The following is a 21,406-nucleotide window of genomic DNA, read 5'->3' on the forward strand; positions in this document are numbered from 1 at the left end:
GAGGAGACTCCTAGCCCCCAAAGGCAACAGGCTACTTGGACTCCAAGAAGCAAGGAGCAGCGAGGCCAGAGATAAGCTAAGTGGAACCGGCAGGCCTGTCCGTCAAGGGTGCTGGGTCAGCAGGTTTGCCAGGTAGGCAGAAAAAACAAAATCAAAGGCAGGAGCAAAGGCACGGGATAAGAAGTTGATGTTCAACCTACAACCTGACCCTTCACCTTCACTTTGCTTTATAGAAGGGACGGGTCAAGCCTCTCTAGGGCTTAAACACCAACTCAGCACTGTGTCGGCACAATCTCCAGGACTCCTCCCATTTTAACGAAGGAAGAAGCCAAGGTCGAGGCAGGAATGAAATGACCAGCCTCGATGCTGCCAATACCATAAAATAATTAAGCAGTGGACAATCTGGGGGATAAAACCCTAGAATCGGACCTTCCACAAGAGGTCCAAAAAAAAAAAAAAAAAATCGACCACAACAGTCCCTCAGTCTGGACGAGACGCTAAAAGCTTCATCTGGGGATGATGATGTTTCTTGCTGTTCTTAAAACCCTCGCTGTACCTTGAAAGAATCCATCAGAGGCAAGCAGGAAGGGTCATGATCTAAAGCAGGAGGGCAGGGGAGGAGCCAAACACTCCAACTGCTCCTTCCAGATAGTCCTTAATCTGCTAACATCTCTTGGGCAAAGCAGAAAGCTCGTTCAAGGAACAAGGTCTGAATGACTCTCCCATCTCCCAAGATTTCTTGCTGATGTGGGGAAAGTTCTGCCAAGAACCTTTAGGCTATTGGAAATATTTCTGAGTAGCTAAAGGCTAAAGGTTATAAATGACATACTCTCTGTCCTCTCTCCCAGGTGGCCTCTACATCTCCTCCATTTCTCCTGCTCTAAACTTGTCCCGCAAAGCTTGCCTAGAGACTGAAACACTTGGGGATCTCCTGGGACTGTCAGGAGAGGGAAACAAGGTTTCTACATGGGGTTCCAGGCAGCGTGAGCTGGTCCAAAGTTTTCTCTCCCCCCCCAATTTAGAACTCTAGGAAGAAAAGGCATGCCAGCGGTGTGATTCAGAGGGACAGACTTAAGCTATCTCCCTCTAAGGGGACTCGCACAGGGGTTGGCTGACAAAGGACCTGGGAAGAGATATTCCGGAGTTCAACTATTAGATAGCCCCTGTTGGGGACAACAGGAGGGCAGAGGGAAACATTTCCTATCAAGGTTACCTAAGAAAGGGGATCCAGGGTAGAGGTGGGGACTTGGGTCCCACTTCTTGGCTTAATCTACTGGCCTATAGCAATTAGGATCCTTAAACGGGGTCAGGGGGCATGTGAGGGTAGGAGTGGGGGTTACACTCCTTGTAGACAAGCATCCTCAACCTGCGTCAGCAACACCAATGATGCAGCAAAGGGAGAGGACAGAACTAGTGTTATATCCTTAAATACTCCCCTTGCCTTCCCCTACCATGATAGGCAGATAGAAGGCCACAGAGACATTCTCATGGCCTGTGGGAGAAATGTCCTTTGGAAAATCATAAAGCAGCAAAAACAGACAAGAAATTGTAGCTGACATGCCCTTAAGAGACTCCATAATGGCCTAAAAAACATCTAGATTCTAGATGAAACTTCGATGGGGTGGAGGCCAAGCCACTTCCTCTCTCTCTTGCTGCACCCCAACCATTGAGTCAGGAGTTCCTCTTTCTCACAGTCAGAGAGCAACATATTTAGTTCAAGTCAAGTGATACGTCAGACACGAGGAGGAGAGAAATCCAGCAAGGTTCCTAGGTGGCAGAAAGAACATCCCGGACCTGGAGGTTCTGGAACTACCAGAGTCCTCAACTGTGTGGCCTTGGACAAGTCAGCAGATCTGTCTGAGCCTCAGTTTCTTCACCCACAAAACAGGGACAATGATATGTACCCAGCTGAGCTGGCGGACGATCAAATGGGGCTTCTGCTAAATGGGAGGCGCTGCGCAGCGAGGCGGTATTGCGGGCCGGGTCCTCACTGCCATCTCGCCCTCTCCCAAAGCTCCCACTCCGGGAACCACCCCGAGCCCGAGACGCCCGTCTCACCTGGCTCAGTACACAGGTATGAGTAGAAGCCCTCCGACTTGAGCATGATGAGCAGCGAGCCCCAGCCCAGGAGGACTGCCGAGAAGAGGAGGTTTTCCAACACGGCTGTGCAGGCCATCCACCAGCGGCGCCGATGGGCAGTGGCCAGGGTGGGCGCCATGGCGCGGCGCGGCGGCCCTGCTCCGGCTCTGCAGCCACCTGCACACAGACCCCAGTCAGCGTCAGCGTCAGCGCCCGGCCCTGCCCAGCCTGTGTGGCCAACCCGGGCCGCTGCCGCAGCGCGCGCAGCTTGTCACCCCTCCGCGGCCCGGACCGTGGGTGCGCACAGCGAAGGAAGCCCCAGCCCTGCCTGGGTCCCAGGCCAACCTGTCCGCGGCTGGCTCGTACGTCTGCCCTCAGCTACGGGACAGCGGCCCCGGCCAGGCAGGGAGACCTCTCCCTTGGCTCATCCCGAGGAAACCTGAAGCATGAAAACAGGAGGGACTAACGCATGCTCAGGGACGTGGAATTAATCCTGGCTCTCCGCAGGACTGACATAGCTTGGGGACTGTCAGGGGAGGCACCTTCGGGTCCGGATACCTGGGCAGGGCCATACCTGAGGACTGCCACTCCCTGGGACCCTGACAGGAGCCCTCCCGCCCGCACTCGAGACCCTTCCCCAGAGCTGGTTCCTTCAACCACAAGATCAGCGCAGGGAATCCGGAACGGCCCGCCCCCGGCCCGCTCATAGGCTGGACGGCTAGGAACTGCTGCGCCATTGGCCGCTGTCTAGGTCGCTAGGCGCTGCGGCCACGCGAACCCCGCATGGGAGAGGCGAAGCCGGTTCAAACCGGCGGCGCGAGCCACCTGCACGACCCCCATTCCGGCTGCTTCCGCGCCATTTAGTCTGTTCCCATGGAAGCGGACCCCCCGTCCTTCCATCTCCGAGCTGCCTCCTCCATTCGTCATCTCTTCCCTGGCAGACCTTCATCCAATCTGTTTCCTCTCATAGTTATACATCTTCTCCCTATGCCCCTATTCGTGCGCTTTCTGTCCCCCTAGCACCTTCTCCCAGATCCCCAAGATCCAGCTCACCCGGCTTCTACTGGCGTGTATCGGGCCCGGCCGGCGCCTTTTCTGCCTCCTTTTATTCCAGAGCTTTTATTTCGACCCCAAGACGAAAACACTGTCGCACGCTGATTGGCTGAGTGGGGGCTGGAAACAGGCATTGGCCAATCAGCAGCTACCCGCCCTCCCGGCGGCGAGCAGAAGCCGGTTCCGGCCGGACTTGAGAGACAAACAAGAGAGCTGGGGGGGTGGGGGGGGTTGCCGGGGGCAGCGGTGGGTTGCCTCTACTGCTAGTGCTGCCTTAAACTGGAGTTAACAGCCGGGCTGGGAATTCCCCGGGGCATTGCCCCAGCGTCTCTCTAGAGCCTTACTCCGAAGCTCTGACCCTGGGTTCGGTCCCCTCTGTGGATGTTCTGGTGGACTGCATGCCTGCCTCCCTCGCACACCCAGCTGGGCTCTTACACTCCGTTCTACTCCAGCCCGCTACATAGTCCCCAGCTTCCCCTCTGTCCTGGGCGCCACGTCCCGATGCCCTGGCTCCGTGTGGGTCGTTCGCTCCTGCCGTCTCCATTGCCTCTCCCACGCAACGCTGCCATCCCCGGCTGCCATCCCCGGCTGCCTCGGGCTTTGTGTTCTGATTTCTCGCTCTCCTGTCCCCAGTGTTCTCCATCCAGGCGCTGTCTGCACATCCCGGATCCCCGGACTCCTGTGCAGGCGTGCTATGCCTCTTCCCTGCTCTCCTGATTCATCGACCCTTCTGGGTGCCATCTGCCCGATCCCTAGAATATGCTCTTGGGGGATCCCTAGGTGGGAGTTTGGGGCTTGTCTATACCCTAGGACGGTTTTCTCCCATCCACTGATCCCTCGCCCACCCGTTCCTGCTGTCCTTGGTCCACTTGGGGACCCCTACCCAGAGTTGCCCATCCTATCCCCATTGTCCTGCGCCGCCACCACCCCCTTACGCCCCATTCCCGGACGTCTCCTTTAAGGGCCCTCTCTGGTGACGCGGCGGGCAGCGCCTCGGGGAAAGCGCGTGGAGTGGGGAGGACTCTGGGCTTTCAGTCTGATCAGAGCTGGACCTGTCCCCAGGACTGCTAGGGCAGGGGGATGGAGCCCCGGCACTGGGGAGGTTCAGCAGCCCAGATGAGTTTTCCGGATCGGAGTTGCCAGCCCGATCTCTGAGGACCCTCGGGCTCCCCCAGATTCAGCTTGGTCTCCCTCGGCTCGCTTTGGGAGCTGGCTTATTCCAGGGCTCTGGGAACCTCAACAGCCTCCCCTTTCATGTCCTTGAATCCGAGTGCGCCCCCTGCCGCCATGAACCCACCGCTGGCAACCTTGCTCACACCACGCCTGGCGCTGTGGGCTTGGGGGAGATACTGGCTGGTTACCTATCAGGCTACCCACCCTCACAGAATCTCACCCACTCACTCCTCACTTGCGACTGTCATTTGATAAACTTCAGTCCTTCTCTCCTACTTCCACCGGCCTAAGGGACGTCTTCAGGCAGCTGTTCTATAGACATCTCTGAACTGTTTCAAAAACCATCAAAAATGATTCACCCTCTACCCCCAAAACTGTCCCTCCCATTCTTTCTCAGATAATAGCACCACTACCATAAAACCATCTTTTCAACAAATATTTATTGGGCAACTGCTGTTATTCTCCCTCTCCTTCACCCCATCCCCACCCCACCAATACAGCCGTATCTCCTAAATATTTATCATCTGTGTACTGGCACAAGAACAGACACTCAGATCAATGGAATAGAATAGAGAACCCAGAAATGGACCCACAAACGTATGGCCAACTAATCTTTGACAAAGCAGGAAAGAATATCCAATGGAATAAAGACAAGTCTCTTCAGCAAGTGGTGCTGGGAAAACTGGACAGCGACATGCAGAAAAATGAACCTGGATCACTTTCTTACACCATATACAAAAATAAACTCAAAATGGATGGAAGACCTAAATGTAAGACAGAAAGCCATCAAAATCCTCAAGGAGAAAGCAGGCAAAAACCTCTTTGATCTTGGCTGCAGCAACTTCTTACTCAACACATCTCCAGAGGCAAGGGAAACGAAAGTAAAAATGAACTACTGGGACCTCATCAAAATGAAAAGCTTCTGCACAGCAAAGGAAACAATCAGCAAAACTAAAAGGCAACCGACAGAATGGGAGAAGATATTTGCAAATGACATATCAGATAAAGGGTTAGTATCCAAAATATACAAAGAAGTTATCAAACTCAACACCCAAAAAAACCCCAAATAATCCAGTGAAGAAATGGGCAAAAGACATGAATAGACACTTCTCCAAAGAAGACATCCAGATGGCCAACCGACACATGAAAACATGCTCCACATCACTCATCCTCAGGGAAATACAAATCGAAACCACAATGAGATACCACCTCACACCTGTCAGAATGGCTAACTTTAACAACGCAGGCAACAACAAATGTTGGCGAGGATGTGGAGAAAGAGGATCTCTTTTGCGTTGTTGGTGGGAATGCAAGCTGGTGCAGCCACTCTGGAAAACAGTATGGAGGTTCCTCAAGAAACTAAAAATAGATCTACCCCACGACCCAGCAATTGCACTACTAGGCATTTATCCACAGGATACAGGTGTGCTGTTTTGAAGGGACACATGCACCCCCATGTTTATAGCAGCACCATCAACAATAGCCAAAGTGTGGAAAGAGCCCAAATGTCCATCGATGGATGACTGGATAAAGAAGATGTGGTATACATATACGATGGAGTATTACTCGGCAATCAAAAAGGATGAAATCTTGCCATTTGCAACTACGTGGATGGAACTGGAGGGTATTATGCTAAGTGAAATTAATCAGTCAGAGAAAGACAAAGATCTTATGACTTCACTCATATGAGGACTTTAAGGGACAAAACAGATGAACCTAAGGGAAGGGAAACAAAAATAATATAAAAACAGGGAGGGGGACAAAACCTAAGAGACTTAAATATGGAGAACAAACAGAGGGTTACTGGAGGGGTTATGGGAGGGGGGATGGACTAAATGGGTAAGGGGCACTAAGGAATCTACTCCTGAAATCATTGCTTCACTATATGCTAACTAATTTGGATGTAAATTTTAAAAAATAAAAAATAAAGTTAAAAAAATAAATATTTATATATGATATTTGAAAAAAAAAAAAAATCATCTGTGTCCGAAGGATTGCAACTGCTGTTCATCCAGCCTCCAATCTCAGCCCCTCAAATCCATTTCTTTACCCAACCCCATCCCAGTGAGCTGTGGGAAATGTAAATCTAACTTTAGTAAATGTGACTTCTGCTAAAATCCTTCAGAAACTCTACCATTTGTCCTGTAGGGTAAAGTTCAAGTTCTTTAGCCTGACCCACAGACTCCTCCCCACCAGTCTTCCACCCCCTAGAGGCCAGTTGATGCTTCAATCACAGGGAATTGCTTGTAGTTCCTGCACGTGCTGTTCTCTCACCACCTCTGGCCCTCAAACATACCCTCTTCTTGGATAGCACCTCCTTCAGGAAGCCTTCCCTAACCACTCCCAAAAACATTCACTATCTTAGTCTACTGACTGCACTGTTTTATAACCATCAGCTCATCTGTTTGTCTCTCCCTTTCCCCACTGACTATGAACTATTTAGGTCTTACTCAACTTCAAATCACCACCCCCCTTAACACGGAAGCATGAAGCAGATGCACAATACTGTGACTGAGTGAAAACGTGAACAAATGAAAAGGGGTGGAAGGTACATGCTTCTAGGGACAAAGGATTCAAAGCTGGGAGAATGATGGTAATGACTATAATAATTACCCTTCATTGAGAATTAAAAATTTACTAGATGCTTTAGTTTGTGGCATTTAATCCCCTCTGTAACTCTGGGAGATGGCCATTAACCCCATTCCAAAGTCACAAAACAAGTATATCAGAACTGAGATTTGAATCCATAGCTATTTGAATGAAATTCTGGGTTTGTTTTTTTTTTTTTTTCAGTCTTTTTAATGTTTATTTATTTATTTATTTATTTAAAAAAAATTTTTTTTTACGTTTATTTTTGAGACAGAGAGAGACAGAGCATGAACGGGGGAGGGGCAGAGAGAGAGGGAGACACAGAATCAGAAGCAGGCTCCAGGCTCTGAGCCATCAGCCCAGAGCCCGACGTGGGGCTCGAACTCACGGACCACGAGATCGTGAACTGAGCTGAAGTCGGACGCTTAACCGACTGAGCCACCCAGGCACCCCAATGTTTATTTATTTTTGAGAGAGAGAGTGCGAGCTTACAGAGGGGGAAGGGCAGAGAGAGAGAGACAGAGGATCCTCCCTGACAGGAGACAGCCTGTTACGGGACTTGATCATGACCTGAGCCAAAGTCAGACACTCAACCGACTGAGCCACCCAGGTGCCCCTTTTTTCAGTCTTTTTATCAAGGATATTAAAACTCCAAAACCAGCACTGCTGGCAAATCATAAAGAAATAAAATCACTTAAAGTACTAGAAGAAAATGCAGATGATTGTTTCACTAGTTTTAGGGTAGAGAAGACCTTTCCACTAAAAATGACATGAAACTCATAAGACAAAAAGACTAAGTTAAAATTTTAAATTTCTAGGGCACTGGGGCACTTGGGTGGCTCAGTCAGTTGAACAGCTGATTTCGGCTCAGGTCATGATCTTTTGGTTCACAAGTTTGAGCCTTGGATCGGGCTTTGTGCTGACAGCTCAGAGCCTTGAGCCTGCATCAGATTCTGTCTCCCTCTCTCTCTGCCCTTCCCTGCTTGCATTCTGCTCTCTCTCTCTAAAATAAACATTAAAAAAAAATTTTTTTTTAATTTCTGGGGTGCCTGGGTGGCTAAGTTGATTAAGCATCCAACTTTGGCTCAGGTCATGATTTCACAGCCCCACATTGTGCTCTGTGCTGACAGCTCAGAGCCTGGATCCTGCTTTGGATTCTGTGTGTGTGTGTGTGTGTCTCTCTCTCTGCCCCTCCCCCACTCGTGTTCTGTCTCTATTTCTCAAAAATAAATAAACGTTAAAAATTTTTTTTTAAGGGGGCGCCTGGGTGGCTCAGTCGGCTAAGCGTCCGACTTCAGCTCAGGTGACGATCTCGCGGTCCGTGGGTTCGGGCCCCGCGTCGGGCTCTGGGCTGATGGCTCAGAGCCTGGAGCCTGCTTCCGATTCTGTGTCTCCCTCTCTCTGCCCCTCCCCTGTTCATGCTCTGCCTCTGTCTCAAAAATAAATAAATGTTTAAAAAAAAAATTTTTTTTTTAAACTTTAAATTTCTACAGAGGGAAAAAAAAAAAAACTATAAACACCATTAACCGACCAATCACAAATTGGGCAAAGAATTCATATCCTTGATACACATAAAGGCAATTATAAATCAGTGAGGAAAAGAGAAACACCTCACCTGAAAACTGAGGAAAGAGGGGCACCCAGGTGGCTCAGTAGGTTAGGCATCTGACATCAGCTCAGGTCATGATCCCACTGTTTGTGGGTTCAGGCCCCTAATCAGGCTCTCTGCTGTCAGAGCCTGGAGCCTGGTTTGAATCCCCTGTCTCCCTCTCTCTCTGCCCCTGCCCCACTCACACTCTCTCCCTCAAAAATAAACATCTAAAAAAATATGGGGCGCCTGGGTGGCTCAGTCAGTTGAGCGTCCGACTTCGGCTCAGGTCATGATTTCACAGTCTGTGAGTTCGATCCCCGCATCAGGCTCTGTGCTGACAGCTCGGAGCCTGGAGCCTGCTTCAGATTCTGTGTCTCCCTCTCTCTGCCCCTCGCCTATTCATGCTCTGTCTCTCTCTGTCTCAAAAATAAAAACATTAAAAAAATAAAATAATAAAATAAAATAGTGGAAAGAATATAATCAGATAGCTCATAGGAAAAAATACAAGTAATTATTAAAGATACAAGAAGCAGCTCAACCTTAGAATAATCATAGAAATTTACATTTTAATGATATAATTTTTGATGGCTAAAAAAACAAATGCAAAAAAAAACTTTTATCTGTACAAAGATGTTAACTTTTTAAGAAACTTTAGCATGTTATCACGTTATTATTTTTATTGTGCTAAAATAATGAGACACCTGGGAATGTAAGCTGGTGCAGCCACTCTGGAAAACAGTATGGAGTTTCCTCGAAAAACTAAAAATAGAACTACACTACGACCCAGCAATTGCACTACCAGGCATTTATCCAAGGGATACAGGTGTGCTGTTTCGAAGGGACACGTGCACCCCCATGTTTATAGCAGCACTGTCAACAATAGCCAAAGTATGGAAAGAGCCCAAATGTCTGTCGATGGATGGATGAAGAAAAAGTGGTATATATATATACAATGGAGTTGTTACTCGACAATCAAAAAGAATGAAATCTTGCCATTTGCAACTACGTGGATGGAACTGGAGGGTATTATGCTAAGTGAAATTAGTCAGTCAGAGAAAGACAAATATCATATGACTTCCTTCATATGAGGATTTTAAGAGACAAAACAGACGAACATAAGGGAAGGGAAACAAAAATAATACAAAAACAGGGAGGGGGACAAAACAGAAGAGACTCATAAATATGGAGAACAAACTGAGGGTTATTAGAGGGGGTGTGGGAGGGGGAATGGGGTAAATGGGGAAGGGGCATTAAGGAAACTACTCCTGAAATCATTGTTGCAGTATACGCTAATTTGGATGTAAATTAAAAAAAATAAAATTAATAATAATAATAATAATAATAAGACATCATTTCAACCTATTAGACTGGGTGTGGGAACACAGTTCCTATCATCATTTGCGAGAATGCAAAACCACATAAGTTTTTTGGACGGTAATTTGGAGTAAGTACCCAAATGGTTACTTTTTTTTTTTAATGTTTATTCATTTTTACGAGAGAGAGAGAGAGAGAGAGAGGGAGAGAGAGAGAGAACAAGGTGGGGAAGGGCAGAGAGAGAAGGAGACACAGAATCGGAAGCAGGCTCCAGGCTCTGAGTTGTCAGCACAGAGCCCGACGAGGGGCCGGAACTCACAAGCCGTGAAATCACAACCTGAGCCAAAGTCGGACGCTTAAGTGACTGAGCCACCCAGGCACCCCAGTACTCAGTTGTTTAATGTTCTTACCCTATAACCCAGCAATTCTACCTGTAGGAATCTCTTCTACAGAAAAAACTTCCATGAGTGCAAAAAGAAATATGGACAAAGTTGTACACCGAATCATTTATTGTATCAAAACAATTAGAAATGACCCAACTTCCCATGGGTAGGGGATGGTTTAAATAACCTGTGTTAGTTCCACATGATGGAATCCCATGCAGCCATTTTTTAATAAAAAGAGGTAGCTTTATAATTACTGACATCAGAAGATATCCAGAGCATATTTAAGTAAAAAACCAAATTCTACAACGATATGTGCACAGGAAAACCTCTAAAAGGAAGGATCTAAGCTGTCTGCAAGATTCTCTGAGCTCTGGGATGGAAGAGGGAGCTGCTGTTTCTGTCCTGACTCGGTAATTCAAGTATGTGAGAAAAGAATTCAGAACCAAAAGGCATTCAATGACAAGTAAGTCTGGCCCCTCCCCTGTCCCTCAGACTCCTCTGGGGAAAGGGGGAATCTCCTTTCTACTCTATACATATCTGTAATGTTAGTACTTTTTTATTTTTAACAACATTGTTTTTTTTAATTTTTTTTGTAAAAAAAAAATTAAATCTAGGGAGAAAAGTAAAAAGAATGTTCACTATAGAACATTTACAAATTATACAGAAGTTTACGACGGAAGAAAATAAATATCAGCCACTATCTCACCTCCCAGAAAAAAAATGCCACTTGATGCTGTTCCCCCGAATCTTTTTTATGCATATACAAAAAAAAAAAAAAAAAAAGAGTTTGCAAAACAATCACAAAACACACACAAAACGGAAGGATTCTAAACATGTATCGTGAAGGAAAAGGAAATGAAATTTATAAGAAGAAAACGTACTTTTTTACACTTAACAGTAAAGCATAAACAGTCTCCCATATTTCCCATATTAAGTCTTCTTGCACAACATGATTTTTCATGGTTGTTTAGGAAAGTATCATAAGCAATCTTGCTTTAGCCAATCTTCTATAATTGAATATTTAGGTTGTTTCCCATTTCAGAAAAATGTTCTCCAAATGAAGAAAAGAATAGCCTTTGGGGGCAAACAGAGTCCGGGACAACAGAGAAAAAGTCCCCACGGTCATCTCTTTCCCCTTCCTGACCACACCCAATGGGGGTCGCTGCCCAGGCCTTCGAGACCACTCCCAGAGCACTGCCAGGGCCCAGAGCCAACTGGCCTCCAACTCTGACGTTTCCCCACGAAAGGGCAGAGGCTCTGGTATGTCTTTCCTGGCCCTGGGATCTTTTTCCAGCAAAACACAATCTGAGCCAGGGGCAGTTCGTATGCCTACCCTCCATCCATAGTCTTCCTTCTCCCCCAATTCAAGGTTCTCAGGGTGCTGGTGGCCCAGAGATGGGTGCAACATTCTCATACTGGGGCTCCTCCTGCCCCTCCTCATCAGACAGCTTCTGGGGATCCTGTTCCTGGGGGCCACCCTCAGGGGTCAGCTCCTGGGCCCTCCCCGAGTTCTTGGTGCCATCGCCTAGTCCCCCGGCCACTTCCTCTGGTCCAGTTCCCGCAGACTCTAAGGCCCTAGTGAGCTCATGGTTCGGGGCTAAGTTGGGGCTCTGACTGGCAGTGCCGGAGGCCAGCCCGGGGCTGTCCTTATTTCGACTCAGGGCCCGGCGTGGCGGCTTGGGGATGGCACTCTTGACCTTGGGCTCTGCCTGGCCTTTCTGGAAGCTACCAAAACGACGGAGAACAGACCGGACAGGGCCCTCAGATACCTGGGGTGTCCCTGCCAGCATGTAGATCGTGGTCACGGAGCCTGAGCCCTCTGAGACACTGCCTTCAATGGCTTCCACACGCTCAGCCACTGTCCGGCCACCAAGTGGGAGCCGGCGGCGGCCAATGGCTGGATCCCTGGGGCTGGCAGCACCAGGAAGGGTCTCATCCGTTTCTGCTTTCTCCGGGCCCGAGGACTCCTCAGCCTCCTGGCTTTCCGGACTCAGCGGGGCCCCTCGGGAGACCCTCTTGGGCTTTCGGAGAGGACTGGAGAGCTCCCCTGAGCTTTGGCGACTCTGTGGTGCAAACTTGGTGCCTTCAGCAAAGGAGACTGATGGCCGCTTGGCCCGTGCGAGGCTGGAAGTGCGTGGGATAGGGAATGGTGTGGAGGCGTCCTCAGGGGGAGGGATGGGACCTCCAGCCAGGCTGGCCTCTGGAAACTCTCCGTGGGCCACAGTGGCCATCCCTGGCAGAGGAGACAGAAGAGCTTGGCCAAAACTGGGCTGGCCACCCCAATCCGTCCTGTTTACTCAGTTTAGCATCTGCTGGGGATCCTCATCAGTGAGGCAAGGAAGAGGGTGAGGGTACAGAGACAGGAGAAGAGCCTACTCCTTCTACACACTTTTCTCCCCACCCCTTCCCACTTTGAACTAACCAAGCTAACCAACTCTAACCAAGCTAACCCACACTCTACCCAAGCTAACATTCTTTCAGTGCCACACAGTCATGTCCCTCTCACCTTGGACCTTCACGTGCATTGTTCCATCCTCCTGAAACACCATTCCCGTCCCTCCTCAACTTGCACTTTGTTGACTCCTGACTCCTGAGTCTAGCAGGCTCAGTTCCAATATCACGAACACGGAGACATCTTCCCTGCCCCTAATCACCCCTGACATGGCTGGATTATGAGCCCCTACGTGTATGTCCCCCCATCAAAGCGTGCATCACCCGGTCCTACACGTGTCTGATTCCTGCCCACCACACTAGAAGGTTGGTGAGGATGGGAATCCGTGTTGTTCTTTACTATGTCCCCCAGCCAGCAACAGTGACCTGCACTTGAATGGGCAGCTGATACACGTTTGCTGAAGGAATAAAGAAGTAGTGGGCAGGGCTGCTCGGGGCCAAGCGGGCTGTTGAGGGGTTGGTTACCTTCTTGGGGTGGCACGCAGTAGGCAGGGCCCTCGTCCTCCTCGCCAGACTCAGGATCAGAAGAGAAGGAGTCATCCGAGGCCCAGCCGGCGGAGGGCGGCTCAATGAAGCTGTGATTGAAGGGGATCTCCGGGTCGTGGTGTGAGACTGCAGGGGGCTCTGGGTCAGGCACGGAGCTCCATGGAAGACCTTGTCCCGTCCCAGCCCCTGACCTGCAGCACCCACACTCACCTGTCACCCAGGGAAGCTTGTGGCTACTGAGGGAACCACAGGGTAGCGCCGCGCCCAGGCTGGTCAGCGCCCCCCAGACCTGCATCTTCACCCTGGACACGGTGGCTTCATCTTTCGCTGGCCTGAGGGGAAAGGAGGGCAGTCAGTGCACAAGACCACCGGTTGGGGCAGCGTGGGGGCAGGAGAGAACGATGTGAGAGAGGCAGGCCGACACAGCGACTGTCTACCTCGGCAGTGCCCTTTGACGACAGAGTAAAACCCAAACCATTGAGCCTGAGATTTGGGCCTGTCAGAGAGGGCAGCATAGCTCAAATAGAACTGGGTAGCAACTCTGGTTCCGGCTTCCCCCTCTCCGGGCCTCAGTTTCCTCATCTGTAAAGTGGGGACAACTCCTAGCTCTGAGACTCTTTTTCAGGACCCAGTATAGCTCCAGGCACCTGCTGAGGTTCCCCAAAATGCAGCTTTGTGTTATCATCTGGCTGAGTCCCCAGCTCAGCTATGTTTCTGGAAGTGGCACCACCTCCAGGAAGCCTGTCCTTGACCCCATCCCCAAGCTGCTTCATTGTTACCAACCCTCTGACGGCCTTTGTCATTCCCGGCCTGGCCTCCGGTGAGTGGCTTCTTCCCCACCCCCAGGGGAGGGGCTTTTGGGTCTGCTCAACTGTGAATCCCCCATAGCACAGAGGAGGACGTGCTCAAGGCTCAGTGCACGAAGTAATAAGAGAGCACCAGACAGAGAATCCAGAACAACAGAGCAGGGGCTTTGTGCGTGCTAGTGACAGGCTGGGTCACCTTGGGCCTCCATGTCCTCCTCTGTGAATTGAGAACACTAATCCTCCTGCCCCCACATTCCCTGCTTTAAACCTTGCTGCTGTGAGTCTCCAAGGGATTTTGTAAAGGAACAAAGCCCTGTGCAAGCAACATTCCCCTGCAGCAGGCCCCCGCAAGCCCAAATCCTTCCTATTATCTCCTTTTCTCAGGAAGGTACTCTGCTAAACCACTGCTCAGACTTCTGTTGAACTCTGCTTCTGTTGAACTTCTGTTTATCTCTGCTAAACCACTGCTCAGACTTCTGTACTCTCCTTCGAGGGTGGTGGAGGGTGTTGAGGCCTCGTCTCTTCCCCTCCTTGCCCAGAGCTGCCCTGCTGCTTCTGCCTTCCCCTCATTCCCCCTCTGGTCCCTAAACCCTCGGCCTCCTGCTGCAGGTTTGAGATTTGCCATCCTGGTGCCCAGCGCCCACTGCGCACACACATGCAACTCGGACACTCGCAGGGAAGGCGGGCAGCTGACCTGGTGTCTCCAGGCCATGGCCACTGCCAACTACCTCATGCCCTCTAAATGCGCGACAAGACCAGCCCTTCCCCGCCGCTGAAAGGAAACCAGATGCTACCTTGCTCCCACCCTGTGGCCTGAGCTGGGGGTGGGGAAGGGGTGAGCCGGCATTCACCTGTCCTTGGGGTCCAACCGGGTGGCCCAGCAGCAGCAGGCACAGAAGGCAATGCCCAGGAGCAGCAGCAGCAGAGGCACAAGGATGCCCGCGATGAGGGCGGCATCCTGACCGTGAGGCCCTGGGGAGAGCGGGGGATGGCCGAAAGTTCAGGGCTTTCCTGTCTTCCACATCGCATCTCATCTCCAGCTCTGAGTTGCCTCCCCCCCGGAATTTTCCACCTGTGGGTCCCTCCCCTTCTTCTGAGAGAGACAGGCTCTGCTCAGCCTGGAGGCCCTCTCCCCAAGGCAGCCTCTCTGCTACCCTGTCCCCTCTTCATGGCCCATGTCCCACAAGCTCTTGCTCCCAACTGTCACGCCTGATGCACATCCCGGTGTCCAGACCTGCCTGCTCACGGATGTCAGCCCTGGATGCGAGCCTGGTGTCTCAGCAGGCAAGGGCCGTATCATATCTTCAGGGGTCTCCAGAGCATCCATACAGATTTCAGGTATAGGGAATGTCTCTGAAGTGAGCCCAGCCTCCCTGGCAAGTGATACGTCCCTGAAGCCATATAAAGGGCCCATTTTCCCTGGTCACTGCACCCCACACCCGCCTTTTCACCTTACCCAGCTGGCAGGCCCCAGAGACAGGGTGGCAGGATCCCTCTGGGCATTCACAGGGAATAGAGCAGTTGTTGCCATGGAAGCCAGATGGGCATGAAGTGTTGCAGCTATGGGGTGACAAGAGAAACAGGCTGAAGGCTTGGTGAGAAGGGATAGGGGTGGGCAGGGGACAGGGGAAGGTGGATTTCTGGGCACTGCTCCCCAACCCCTGCCATGCAGACTTCCCTGGAGGATGCCCAAGCAGACTCCTCCGACCTCTGAGGACATTCTAAGTACCCCTGGCCATGTCTGGGAGAATCCCCTAGCCCCTAAGCCCATCTTCCAGAGAGGCCACCCCACAAGCTGCCCCTTGGTCCCCAGCCCCCCAGGGTATACCCCAGAGTATAGGGCAAGATCCACCCCTCATGATGCTCGTCCCTAGCCCATCCAACACTAATGTGAAATAAGCAAGATGCCAACGGCATCCAGAGAAACGTCCTCAGGGTCTGGAGGTCTGAGTCCGGCCCTGCCCCCAAACTCTCTGGGCCTTGGTCCTCTCTTCTATGAGATGAGGTCTCTTCCATTTGATACTACATTCTGTCCTAGAGGCGGAAAACCTGACATTGGAGACATTGACCTTGATTATGTTTCACCACATGAAGGCCTCACGGGAACAACAATGGAGTTGGGAGTCCCACCCCTAAATAACTTCCCCGGCCTAGTTCCACAGCCAGGTCTTTGAGATTAAGATTAGATCACTCTGACCCTTCTTCAGAAGGTGCAGACCTCACAACAGGAGGGCAACTTCTTCATTAAGAGCTTGCTGGGTGGCTATCCGGGAGGCAGGCGGAGAAGCCCCGAGAAGGGAAGTTTAGGAAACAGATTGCACTGACGCCTGACCGAGGCCCGTGCCTCCCTGCCAGGGCCCCAGTTCTCACCTGGGTCCCCAGTAGCCAACGTCGCAGACACATTCCCCAGTCACAGCATCACAGGCCCCCTGAACACAGGTGGGGCAGGTAGAGGTGCAGCCTTCCCCAAAGGTGCCGAGCGGGCAGGGGTCTTCACATCTGAGGTGAGGTGAGACTCGGAAGAGGAGGGCAGGGCAGGTCTGGCAGGGCAGACCCCCCCCCAAAAAAAAAAGGTGCTACCCGTCTTCCCCCATGCTTCTGGACTCAGGGCCCCAACTGTCTATGCCTCAGCAATGAAGCTCAGGTGTTAACAGGGCCTTGAACCTGGGGCCAAATCCCAGAGGTGACAAGATTACAGATCCCTGGAGGGGGAAGAGAGCAGGATACCTGAGCGGTGAGGGAGCTGGAAGAGAAGCCTGCCCCGGGGCCTCATCAGCACCCCTCTCTCTTCCGTCAGTCTTGGCCAGGAGGCAGGCCCCCAGTGGGGGAGGGGCCGGCTATCCCAGGGCTGGAATGAGGACCCTGAAGGAGGGGGGCCCCCCACCCTGAGCAGGCTGGCCCCCTCACCTGGGCCCCAGCCACCCAGGGTCACAGCGCTGACAGTGCCCAGTGTCTGCCTGACAGGCCTCCCCAAGCCGGCAGTGGGGGCACTGCTTCTGGCAGCTCTCGCCAAAGGTGCCGGGTGGGCAGGGCTGGTGGCATTGGGTTCCATTCCAGCCCGGCTCGCAGGACTCACAGCTGCCTGTATCTGCAGAGCATGGCTTGTTCTGCTTGCAGTGGCCGCAGCTGGGAAGAGAAGGAGTCATGGGAGCACTGAGGAGCCCATGGATGGAATGCCCACCCAGGCCTCCAGGGACACTGGAGAGCATCCAGGACACTCAGGCAGGTCTCAGCCTCAGTTTCCCCACGTTGTACAACAAAAAGGCCGGACAGATGATCTCCGTAGGATTCCAGCCCTCTCCTTCCAACTTCCCATTCCAGGACCCATCCTTCCCAGGGTCCCAGGATTAGCCCAGGCAGAGCAGCCAAGATACCTTGTCCAACCTTCTCCCTCCTATCTTTTCTCCTCTCTTCCTCCTACCCACGCCATCTCTGAGGTCTGGTATGAATGTGACTCTTCTATCTCATAACATAAAGATCCATAAAAATTAAAACATGTCTGTTTTCATCACTATAATTTCAAGTTTATCTTATGTTTGAAAAAAAATGCTGGGGCACCTGGGTGGCTCAGGGAGTTAAGTCTCAGACTCTTGATCTCGGCTCAGGTCATGATCTCACAGTTTGTGAGTTCGAGCCCCCCATCGGGGTCTGGGCTGACAGTGCAGAGCCTGCTTGGGAGTCTCTCTCCCCTCTCTCTCTGCCCCTATTCCTCTCTCTCTCTCTCTCTCTCTCAAAATAAATAACTTAATAAATATATTAAAAAATGCTTTCCCCAGTTTTTTGGAGATATAACTGACACTATACAACTTAAAAAAAATTTTTTTTTAATGTTTATTTATTTTTGAGACAGAGAGAGACAGAGCATGAACGGGGGAGGGGCAGAGAGAGGGAGACACAGGACCTGAAATAGGCTCCAGGTTCTGAGCTGTCAGCACAAAGCCCGACGCGGGGCTCGAACTCACGGACCGCGAGATCACGACCTGAGCCGAAGTCGGACACTTTACCGACTGAGCCACCCAGGCGCCCCAACGGTGTGCAACTTTAAAGTGCACAGCATAATGACTTGACTTACATATAGTGTGAAATGATTACCACAGTAGGTTTAGTTAATATCCCTCATCTCATATAGGTACAAAAAAGGGAAAACAATGGCTTTTTTCTTTGTGATGCAAACTCTTAGGATCTACTCTCTTAGCAACTTTTCCAACAAGGTTTACCTTATTCTAATTTCTTATTGATTCTTAACAGTTTCTTGACAAGGTTCCCCCCAGATAATTATTTGGAGTCATATGCTTGGATCAGACTCATTTGTTCATAAAATCAACTTAGCAGACCAGCATCAAAAAAAGAAAAATAAAAACATTACAGTATATATACACATATGTGTGTATCTATACACACATATATGTATCTATACACACATATGTAATATATATTATATATATGAAGCAAAGATAAGTATATGTTGTTAAGCTTTTACCACAGGGGGGTGTGAATGAGATAGGGGGGATGTAACACGCATTTCTTTTTGTTGTTGTTTTGCTCGTTTTATTTGTTTTTGAGTAAGCGCCATCCCCAGCGCCCAACATGGGGCTTGAACTCACAACCCCCAGATCAAGAGCCAAATGCTCTACCTACGAGCCGGCCAGGCACTCCTAAAACCCATTTCTTATTGTGGGTGGGGCCGCCCAAAGTTTGAAAGCCACGAGGTCTAAAAGGGACCCTGCACTCGTTTCGTCACGTGGTTCATCTTTTATCTGCTTCTAAGTAGAGCTTGCTGGTACTCCTATTGTCCGTTTAACAGTAACCGGACGTAGGGTGGGCGAGGCCGGACCTAGGGGCGTCGGGGGTCTTTTTCCCCCTTTCATCCCGTCCCTGTATGTTTTTGCCGAGGGCACCGCGCAACGCTCCCCCTGCGCCCCGCCCCTGCCGGGCCCATCCCCTTTCTCTCCCGTTCCCTTCAGTTCCTTCGCCCGCCCTCCCCGCGCTCTGTCCTCACCCCCACCGCCGGCGGCCCGTCCCTCTGCCCGGCTCCTACGTGAGCCGCGTCAGCACCCGCCCCCCGCACGCACGCCCCGCAGCCTAGCCGCAGCCCCGCGGCCCCCGCTCACCTGTCGCGGCAGTGCGGCCCGTAGCTGCCGGCGGGGCAGGGCAGCTCGCAGCGCGCGCCGCGGAAGCCGGGCGGGCAGGCGCACAGGCCGGAGACGGCGTTGCAGCGGCCGCGCACGCACTCGCACTCATACCGGCACTCCGGACCCCACCGGCCCGGCCGGCAGACGCAGCGGCCGGTCTCCTGCGCGCACGGCGAGCCGTGGCAGGCGCAGCGGAAGCTGCAGCGGCGGCCCCACCAGCCCGGCTCGCAGCGGCAGGAGCCGTTGGTCTGATCGCAGCGCGCCACCGCCGGGTTGCACTGGCACGGACGGCGGCAAGTGGGTGACCACCAGCCGGGCTCGCAGCGGCACGCGCCCGTCGCGGCGTCGCAACGCCCGTGGGGGCTGCAGTCGCACTGGAACTCGCAACGGCTGCCCCAGCGTTCCGCCTGGCAGTGGCACACGCCCGTGGCCGGCTCGCACTGGCCGTGCGGGTGGCAGGCGCAGGTCTCACGGCAATCTGGGCCCCAGTACTGACTCGGGCAGCCTGCAGGAGTCGGGTGGGGAACATAAAGGGGTCAGTGGGCTCAGGGCCAGGCACGGATCTCCGCCCCGCGCGCCCTTCCACAAGGAAGAGAGGCGCCAGGCCCACCCTCCAAGAGCCGGAGACAGACCCTTGAACATCTGGCAGCCTAACCTCCTGGGGCACAGCTCACTTCCTGCCTCAGACTCACGAACTACAGAAAGCCTTTGGAGTGGCCCAGACTCCCACTTCATACTCCAGAACACACTTAAAGTTCCTGAGTGGGAAAGGTTTGCCCAGAGTCACACAGCAGTAGGATTTCATTCACGTCCCTTCCTCTCTCTCATGCCCATCCCCCCTCCCGCCACCCCCACCCCACTAGAGATGACAGAGCGTCCCAGTGTCCACCCCTGCCTGGATACTGACCATGAGGGTCACAAGAGAAGCCACATTTCCCCCCTTGCGTCTCCTCTCAGCCCTGATTCCTGGTGGCTGCTCTCTGGCCATCCTGCCCACCAGGACAGGGCAGAGCCCTGCCAGATATCTCCTTCCACCCTCCACACATGTATAAAGTGCACACGAGGGAGACGGAGAACGTGTCCATTTTGTGATCAACAGGGATAACCACCATCTTTTTTGAGAAGTTGTGGATGGTGAAGGGCCCAGAACTGAAAGTGTGGGTAGGGCTTTGTGGATATGGGTAAAAACCAGATGACTCAGGGCATCTTCCAGGAATGCGTCACTTCCTGACTCTGGGCCTCAATTTCCTCAGTGAGGCTTGGAGGGATTCTGGCTCTGCCGTTTTAAGATCACATTTCTACCCGCTTTGCCTCCCCGCTCCCCTCCCTGGTTCTGCCTGGCAACTTCACCCTCCAGATGAAACTCAGGACTCACGGGAGTTGCACTGGGCCCCAAAGAATCCAGGTTTGCAACGACAGAGGCCTGGTTTCACGCACACTTCATCTTCCCGGCAAGCATCCAGCCCCTCACAGATGGCTGAAAAACACCCCACCCAGGTGGGAAGGACGGTGGCATGGCACCACCAGGGGACACTCTGCCCCTCTCACTGGCTCCCAGCGCCCTGCCCCGTCAAGAGCCATTCCCTCAGGGCCGGGGGGGGGGGGGGGCTGTCAGAATGGACCCTAGCTCTAGGGCTCAGAAGGGGAAATAGGAGGCCCCAAGAGGGGAGGCAGGAAGGGTCACTGGACTATGTTCTCCTTTCTTCTCAGGTGGGGATCCGTTCTGGCTACTCACGGATAGTGCATTCTTGGTCTTTCTGCCTCCAGCCTGGGCAGCACTGGAGCTCAGCAGAGGGGCTGTGGGGCAGAGAGGGGTCAGCCGGGGGACAGACAGAGTGGCTCCGCGGGTGGATCACTGTCTCTGGCTGAGATGTGGGAGGCTGCCTCAGCCCCATCAGGCAGGCCTAGCCAAGAGTCACAGCCACAGTGTCCCCAATTCCTTCCCTTTCCTTCCCTGGCCTTCCCACCTTCTGTCTTGACTACCCACCACCTTCTAGGCTGTCCCCAAGCCCCCCTCCCTTCAGCCCATGACCTCTTCCCTCATGTCCTCCTTCCCTGCAATGCCGCAATACCAGTTCAGGCACCCCCCCGCCCCCATCAGATTCCTACAAAGACCCACCTGCCAGCCGTGCAGACATGCCGCCCGTTGGGGTCCAGGTTGGACCCCTGGGTCCCCTGTGTCCAGAGCAGCAACAGTGAGACCAGCAGCCTCAGCCCCATGGCGGCCAGTCCAGCGGGAGGGCTTGGGTTAGTCTGGCCCCCACGGCTCCCAACCCCCTCCCTGCTTCCTTCCAAGGCCTTTCCTGAGGAAACCAGTGCTGAGAGGCGGGCTGCCATGAGGCACCT

The 21,406-nt window shown here is 52.4% G+C and overlaps 2 protein-coding genes across 5 annotated transcripts in view; both read right to left on the minus strand.

The window, feature by feature from the left end:
• SLC43A2 (solute carrier family 43 member 2) overlaps positions 1–3,207 on the minus strand; it is a 37,884-nt gene extending 34,677 nt beyond the window's left edge. The window contains exons 1-2 of one of the 4 annotated variants that reach the window (XM_049636744.1): positions 3,133–3,207; positions 2,059–2,256 (exon numbers count right to left, since the gene is read on the minus strand). In XM_049636744.1, the coding sequence (XP_049492701.1) occupies positions 2,059–2,218 (160 nt within the window). In that variant the 5' untranslated portion in view covers positions 2,219–2,256; positions 3,133–3,207. Of the gene's footprint in view, positions 1–2,058; positions 3,044–3,132 lie in introns of those variants that run through there. The other 3 variants (XM_049636740.1, XM_049636742.1, XM_049636743.1) reach the window with 3 other exon arrangements.
• Positions 3,208–10,948: 7,741 nt separating this feature from the next.
• On the minus strand, positions 10,949–21,378 carry SCARF1 (scavenger receptor class F member 1). The gene is made up of 11 exons (XM_049636748.1): positions 21,180–21,378; positions 20,796–20,857; positions 20,436–20,537; positions 19,040–19,565; positions 16,836–17,054; positions 16,299–16,427; positions 15,385–15,488; positions 14,780–14,900; positions 13,333–13,454; positions 13,102–13,248; positions 10,949–12,418 (listed from the first exon to the last, which is right to left on the minus strand). Exons 1-11 carry the CDS (start codon positions 21,278–21,280, stop codon positions 11,559–11,561), a joined length of 2,493 nt encoding a protein of 830 aa, XP_049492705.1. The 5' UTR covers positions 21,281–21,378; the 3' UTR covers positions 10,949–11,558.
• Between the last annotated feature and the right edge of the window lie 28 nt (positions 21,379–21,406).

Source organism: Panthera uncia, chromosome E1, assembly GCF_023721935.1.
Source record: "Panthera uncia isolate 11264 chromosome E1, Puncia_PCG_1.0, whole genome shotgun sequence".
NCBI lineage: Eukaryota > Metazoa > Chordata > Mammalia > Carnivora > Felidae > Panthera > Panthera uncia.